This window comes from Sinocyclocheilus rhinocerous, unplaced genomic scaffold, assembly GCF_001515625.1.
Source record: "Sinocyclocheilus rhinocerous isolate Xijiao unplaced genomic scaffold, SAMN03320098_v1.1 scaffold7096, whole genome shotgun sequence".
NCBI lineage: Eukaryota > Metazoa > Chordata > Actinopteri > Cypriniformes > Cyprinidae > Sinocyclocheilus > Sinocyclocheilus rhinocerous.
The window spans coordinates 9,146-17,242 of NW_015632556.1; the positions used below are offsets into that span (position 1 = coordinate 9,146).

Here is an 8,097-nt window from a genome sequence, read left to right on the forward strand (position 1 = left end):
ACTGCCACAAAGAGTGGGCTATTTAAAGATCAGCCACCCTATAGGCCCCAGTGTATTAGATAAGTAGTGAAGAAAACAAAAATGCTTACAGCACCTGGTATTCCCAGGCGGTCTCCTATCCACGTACTAACCAGGCTCGACCCTGCTTAACTTCCGAGATCGGGCGCAAAAAGGGTGGTATGGCCGTAAGTGGGGACTGCCACAAAGAGTGGGCTATTTAAAGATCAGCCACCCTATAGGCCAGTGTATTAGATAAGTAGTGAATAAAATGCAAAAGCTTACAGGCCCGACCCTGCTTGGCTTCCGAGATCAAACAAGATCGAGCGCAGACAGGGTGGTACGGCCGTAAGCAGGGACTGCCAAAAAGAGTGGGCTATTTAAAGATCAGCAACCCTATAGGCTAACGTATTAGATAAGTAGTGAAGAAAACGCAAAAGCTTACAACACCTTTATTTCTTTTCTTATATTTCTTTTATTTTTTGCAGATCTTTTTCGTTCTTATTCATTTCCTTTTCTAATTGTTCTCTTATTTCTCTTTCCTTACCCTTTTTCTCTATACTATCCCACATATTTTACAGTAAACTTTCTGATTAAATACTTCACATTTTCCCACCAAATTCTTTTATCTTCTCTATACATTCCGTTTTCTTTTTCCCTTGTAATGATTTCTTGTATACTTAAAGCATAGTCTTGATTCTTTAGAATCTCAGTGTTTAAAACCAATACTCCCGGCCCTCTTTTCACTACATTCCAATCTATTTGCACAAAAATAGGTTTATGATCACCTAAACTTGTTTCTTCGTACCTTATTTTCCCTAAAAAGCTTTCGATATTTTTTGTACATAAAATTAAATCGATTCTTGTTTTACACATAAAATTCCCCACTATTTGTCGTCTTGAAAATTTTTTCTTTTCATTCCTTTCTTGCCATACATCAATCAAATTGTTCTTTCATCAGCAATTTTAACTCTTTTCGTCCTGTGTCTGTCTTAAAAATCATTCCCTCAGCCATATCCAATTTACTAAACACAACATTAAAATCCCCCATAATAATAATTTCCTTATTTCCTTACAAGTTTCCTTAAAACATTATAATACTCCCTCTTCTCCATCTCTTTTGTTGGTGCATGTACATTTACGACAAGTATTTTCCTCTCTTCGTGTTCCATTTCAAACGCTATACATTTTCCAACTTCATCATTATATACAACATTACATTTTACGTCTGTTTTCTCTTATTAACACTGCAACTCCTCTTCCGAATCTATCATCACCATTGTTATATAAAATCTTCCCATTCCATTTTTTCCTTATTTCACTTATATGCACTTCTTTCCAATTAGTTTCTTGTAACACAATCACCTCTTCATTTTTACACATCTTAACATTTTCAAATTGTCTTATATCCACTAACCCTCTAGCATTAAAAGTAACCATTCTTAACACCATAACACAAAAAAACAATTGTTAAAAAGACATTCATAAAATCTATTTTTTCATCCCATCTCCTTCAAGTCCTTTACCAACTCATTTCTATCCATATTTTGTTGTACACTTTTTTTAGTCACTTTTTTTAGCTACTTCCATGTTCGGTATTACCTTTATCGATCTTCTCCTTTTGCTTGGTTTTGCTGTATTGTCCTCTTCCCCTTTTTCCACTTCTTTTCCCATTTCCATATTCTGTACTTTGTCTTTTTGTTCTGCTCTGTATAATTCACTTTCCAGGCTTACAGTCATGTCCCTCTGTGTCCAGTTTTCCTCCTCTTGTTGTGTTTGTTCCCCCTGTTTATTCCTTTCGTCCATCCGTTTATTACTGCCTTTATTTTCTGTAGTTTGGCTCACCACCATTCCTCCGATTTCTCCTTCTTGTTCCTTTTCTGTGTCTCTTTCATGCACCTGCCCACTCACCTGCTCCTCTTCTTCCTCCTCTCCCTCCATCCAGCATTCGCATTTGTTTAGGACCTCTCGGCAATCCGGGCACTTAACCGCGTTGCAGTCCCTTGCGAAGTGGCCCCTCTCCTCACATTTGTAGTACCTGAAATCTGGACAGTCTTTTACCACATGGTTTGGGCTCATGCACTGCCAACAGGTTTTCACCAGATTACACCAGAATGAATTGCATTGCTAGCTCACCCCAACACTTTCGCACAATGATAATAACAGATGCAGACCCATGCTTAATTGTATACTTAACCGCGTTGCAGTCCCTTGCGAAGTGGCCCCTCTCCTCACATTTGTAGCACCTGAAATCTGGACAGTCTTTTACCACATGGTTTGGGCTCATGCACTGCCAACAAGTTTTCACCTGGTGACTGTGCATCACCCGGAAATATTGTGGCCCCTCAGCTGTCTCCATTTTCGTGCTATATGGTAATGAGGCCACCTCTCTCGGCAACCTCGCTTTTATAAAGCGTGTGCCATCCTCAACGTTAGTGCCCAGATACACCCTCCTTTTGATTGTGGATAAGGGAATTACTCCCCACTGTTCCAGTTTATTTAAAATGTCCTCATCTTCAATGTAAGCAGGCAGGTGCATGAAAGAAACAACATAGTCCCTGTTATGCAGTCTTTTAACCTCAAAAGTCATACCTTTAATGTCCAGTCCATTCATTAAAATTTCTGTGTCCTCCTCCCGTTCAAGAGTAGTTTCATAACCGTTTATTTGTTTTGGTCTCACCGCTAAAATCTTTCCTTCCCCGAACTTCTCCGTCACAGCTTTTATAATATCCAATGCTCTCACTTCTTTTTCGTCTCGTAAATCCACTGTTATCGTTGCGTCCTTTTTGTACACTCTTTTCATGTTCTCCTTTCTTTCTTCTTTCCTATGTCCATGCCCATCTCTTTGTTGTTTGTCCGGTCCGTGGTCTTTTCGCCGTCATGATTCTCCTGCCATTTCCAAATCCGTTAACGTATGTCCGTCCATCATAAACAAAAAGCACGCAGACTAAGTTTTAAGTTCCTCCCAAACAGCATGCGCTGCTGGGAGGATTAACTAAAACAAACAAAACCCAAAAACACTAACAAATAAACACTGATTCTAACATAAAACAAACAAAAAAACAAAGGCTGCATTCGAAACCGCATACTCAATGAGTAGGTACTTAATTTCAATAAGTACTTACTTAACGAGCGCTAAAAGAGTATGTACTCAACAGCCAAATCTAGTTAAGTATGAACGCGATCCGCCATGTTGACGTAATCTTCTTCTTCTTTTAATTTTTATGGCGGTTTACAATCATGATTTATCAGATGTATACCGCCACCTATCGTACCGCAGTACATAGCATGGATCGTGGTCCCATAACGTTGACGTTAACATGTGACCTCCGACGTTATAACAAGTTAATAATTACTTGAGGTGACAGGTGTGCACTCCACCACCTGATCACAACAGTAAATTGCTTACCCTGCCTAGTGGGGTTTTCCTTAGCGTTTGGAATGGTATTACAAAGGAGACGTCGGGCAGCTGCTCCCAAACAATTGCTTTATTTACGGACATTAATTCACTAATTTTTATTGTTTCCTAATTAACCATCATATTAACTGTATACATATACAAGTCAACAACACATGAAACAAATCTTTATTTGAGTTTAATGTTCTAATAAACTCGCACATATTTACAGGCAGTGAACCCCGCATCCTACTGCCATGTCAACACAGCTGTGCCGATTCTGCGGTTTAATTTGGACCAAGCAGCTGACCACCGTGCCCATCTTCGCCTGTCTTTGCCATCCATCAGGTCCCTCATTGCAGCAGTCAGATTGGAATCTGACCATGGGTGGGAAAAGGACATTGAAGTCCTCGTATTCCTCCACTGGCTTGCACATGCAGCATCCTACAGGGTGGTGTCACAGACCTTTGATATGCCCATATCCTCTGTTCATGGAATTGTGCACAAAATGAGCAAGGCAGTCATAGGAATTTTGAGGAGGGTGATTTCTTTTCCAACCGGGGATGACCTGGAGGCAGTGGGAGCAGGATTTGCACAGCTAGCTGGGTCACCAGCTTTCAGTCGAGCAGTCGGTGCAATAGACGGCTGTCATATCCGAATGAAACCTCCAGCAAATAACTCCCAATGCTACTACAACAGAAAACTGTTTCATTCCTTTTCTTCAAGGCCTTGGAGGTGAGCCCTGTCTTCGTGCCTGAGGTTGTTGCATGCTGTGCTGTGCTTCACAATCTCGCTCTTGTCAATGGGGACATCGTTGAGCCAGTGGAGGAAGACCATGACAACGGCCCCCCTGAACCCCACAACCTTGAACCAAGAGGGGAAGAACATGTGCGGGACAATCTGGCTGCTGCTGTGTCCGCTCCAAACATTTGTGTGCCTGCTCTCCATGAGCATGACTACCTGTGAAAGATTAAAACAGGTTAAGTCACTTTGGATAAAAATGTCTACTAAATACATAAATAAAAATAAATGTGATTTGTATTCCTAAGTAAATCCTTTTTTGAAAGTGTCTCTGTCATCTTAGTTTATTTCTTTAGGGTACTACTACAGGCTTATATACATTTATATACACTTCATAAAATATTTTTATTTGAGAGATTAGTTCACTCAAACATATAAATTCAGTCATTATTTACTCACTTTCATGTCGTTTTGATCCCTCTGTTTTTGTTCATTACACTATTTGTTGATGCTTTTGAGGCTTCTAAATGTCAGGCTTTATTGGCCAATATTGTATGACCAGAAACCAACAGAATATACTTGACCAAAATCAGCTTTTATGTTCAGAAATAAAACTAGAGGGATGGAACACCATGAAGTGAAGTAAATAATGAGTTTATAGTGTATGTTTGGGTGACCTTTAATCACTGTTACTATGTGTAGTTAATGCAAGTGAAGGTGGTTTGTGCAAACAGTCTCAACATAGGTTATGAAGGGCCATTGTCCAGAAGAGTTCATTTCCTCCCCTTGTGTGTGTGTGTGTGTGTGAAATTAAATTCTCATTTCAAACATATGTTTGTTCCAAAAAAAAATCCATGTTTAAATTATACATATTATTTATTTGCAATAGATTCAAGGAGGCGAAGTAATCTTTCCTCCCTTTGACTTGCTTCCTGGCGCCACCTTTCTTCTCTTTCTCTGTCCTCAGCATGTCGTCTCTCCTCCCGCTCTTGTCTGTCTCGTTCTCGTCTCTCCTCCTTCTCCTCCATTTCTCTCCATCTTTTCTCCTCCCTTTCGACTGCTTCCTGCTCTCTTGTCATTTCCCTCTCCTCCATCTCCTTGATCAGATTCTCAACTGATTTCTGGGTTCTTTTCCTTGATGCCCTTGCTGTGTCTGGGGCTGGGCTCACTGAGGATGTAGAGGCCACAGCAACATCCGGGCCAGATGAGGCAATAAGGGCAGGTGGAGCGATGGAGGGTCTGCACCCAATTGCCTCATCCATGGCCCTGTACCACTTCCAAGATGCTGCTGTGGGCTCTCCATCCTCAGTGCTCACACCGGTTGCTGGACATTTGAGATCCTACAAAAATGCACAAACAAAACAAAAGCAGTCATTTTAACAGCACAATGTCAACTGAATTCTGTATTAGAAATAACAACATGATCTTATTTTATATTTTTGTTTGAGGTTTTCCCATTTTTTTTTTACAAAGGCCGCCGTCACCCTGTCTTGCAGGCCCTGCTCCATCACAAAAGCTCTGCACACAAATCAAGAATCAGAAAAGTGCTGTAATATCTGTTTGAAATAACAGCATATGACATCAGTTTTCACTGGTTTCTGTAGTATACTCACTCAAAGCCTTTGAAAGTTCGTCTGCCTTGGGAAAGCTAGCGTGTCTCCGACATAGTGATAACACTCGTTGCCTTTTCTAGTGCAGCTCTATCAGGTCTTGTCCCATTCGTCGGTATTTGTCGGTAATCACACGGAGACTCCATCATCCGGCACGTCCGTGCTATGTTAGCTGAAGGTAAAGTGCGCACTCACTGTTTCCCTGGTGCTCGTGTTCTCGATGTTTCTGCGCAGATACCCGCGATCCTGAAGGGCGACGAGAGCACCGGAGCGGTCGTGCTTCACGCGGGGGTTAACGACACCAAGCTGCGGCAGGCGGAGACACTGAAGAGGGACTTCAGGAGCCTGATCAAGATGGTATACAGCACATCGCCCGTGACGACGGTCATCGTGTCAGGACCGTTTCCCACGTATCGACGAGGACACGAAAGGTTCAGTAGACTTTTTGCTTTAAATGAATGGTTATTGTCATGGTGTAAAGAACAGAAACTGCTCTTTGTTAATAATTGGAATCTTTTCTGGGAGCGTCCTAGGCTTTTTCGCGCTGATGGCCTGCACCCCAGCAGAGTCGGAGCGGAACTCATGTCGGACAACATCTCCAGGAAGCTACGCTCCATATGACTAGTAAGTCAAATCTCAAATAACTGCCCTGATGACTTGTGTTCTACCCGCTTAAATGATAGAAGTACTTGTGCTGTCCAATCTATAAAGACTGTGTCTGTTCCCCGAATAGTGAGGTCAAAATATAAATGTAATGCAGGATCTAGAAAAAATCTGATCGTGATTAAACCACAAAAATGTCAAATAAATGAACAAAAACAATTTTTAAAGTTTGGGCTCCTAAACATTAGATCACTCGCACCCAAAGCAGTTATTGTAAATGAAATAATCACAGATAATCGTTTTGATGTACTCTGCTTGACTGAAACCTGGCTAAAACCTAATGATTATATTGGTCTAAATGAGTCTACTCCACCAAGCTACTGTTATAAGCATGAGCCCCGTCAGACTGGTCGTGGCGGCGGTGTTGCAACAATATATAGTGATATTCTCAATGTTACTCAGAAGACAGGATACAGGTTTAACTCATTCGAAATACTAATGCTTAATGTTACACTGTCAGATATGCAAAAGAAATCTATCGTATCTCTTGCTCTGGCTACTGTGTATAGACCACCAGGGCCATATACAGATTTCCTAAAAGAATTTGCAGATTTCCTCTCAGACCTATTGGTTACTGTTGATAAAGCGCTAATTGTCGGAGATTTTAACATTCACGTTGATAATACAAATGATGCATTAGGACTTGCGTTTACTGACCTAATAAACTCTTTTGGAGTCAAGCAAAACGTCACCGGGCCCACTCATCGTTTTAATCATACGCTAGATTTAATTATATCGCATGGAATTGATCTTACTGATATAGATATCGTACCTCAAAGTGATGATGTTACTGACCATTTCCTTGTATCGTGCATGCTGCGTATTACTGATATTAACTATATCGCTCCGCGTTATCGTCTGGGCAGAACTATTGTTCCAGCCACCAAAGACAGATTCACAAATAACCTGCCTGATTTATCTCAACTGCTCTGTGTACCAATAAGTACACATGAACTAGACGAAATGACTAGCAACATGGGCACTATCTTCTCTAATACATTAGAAGCTGTTGCCCCCATCAAATTGAAAAAGGTTAGAGAAAAACGTACTGCGCCATGGTACAACAGTAAATACCCATTCTCTAAAGAAAAAAACTCGTAGTCTTGAGCGCAAATGGAGAAAAACTAACTTGGAAGTTTTTAGAATTGCGTGGAAAAACATTATGTCCAGCTATAGACGGGCTCTAAAAGCTGCCAGTGCCGAGCATATCCACAAACTCATAGGAAATAATCAAAACAATCCAAGGTTTTTATTTAGCACAGTGGCTAGATTAACAAATAACCAGACGCCACCTGATCTAAATATTCCCTCACAGTTTAATAGTAATGACTTTATGAATTTCTTCACTGATAAAATAGACAACATCAGAAATACAATAACAAATGTAGATTCTACAGCATATAATACTTCAGCTTCATTCATCGCACCAAAAGATAAACTGCAGTGCTTTTTCATCACACCAAAAGATAAACTGCAGTGCTTTACAACTATAGGACAGGAAGAGCTAAATAAACTTATCACTGCATCTAAACCAACAACATGCCTGTTAGATCCTGTACCCACTAAATTACTGAAAGAGTTGTTACATGTAGCAGAAGAACCGCTTCTCAATATTAACTCGTCATTGTCTTTAGGTCACGTCCAAAAACCATTCAAGCTGGCGGTTAAGCCTCTTATTAAGAAACCACA

The 8,097-nt window shown here is 40.7% G+C and overlaps 1 protein-coding gene across 1 annotated transcript; it reads right to left on the reverse strand.

Annotated features, from left to right (window-relative positions):
• Positions 1 to 4,270: 4,270 nt before the first annotated feature.
• Positions 4,271 to 5,527, reverse strand: LOC107742662 (luc7-like protein 3). Its single transcript, XM_016555713.1, has 2 exons — positions 5,078 to 5,527; positions 4,271 to 4,354 (listed from the first exon to the last, which is right to left on the reverse strand). Exons 1-2 carry the CDS (start codon positions 5,395 to 5,397, stop codon positions 4,351 to 4,353), a joined length of 324 nt encoding a protein of 107 aa, XP_016411199.1. The 5' UTR covers positions 5,398 to 5,527; the 3' UTR covers positions 4,271 to 4,350.
• Between the last annotated feature and the right edge of the window lie 2,570 nt (positions 5,528 to 8,097).

Bases quoted from the DNA above. Each gene is read 5' to 3' on its own strand.
- LOC107742662 (XM_016555713.1), bottom strand. From the start codon at position 5,397: ATGGATGAGGCAATTGGGTGCAGACCCTCCATCGCTCCACCTGCCCTT.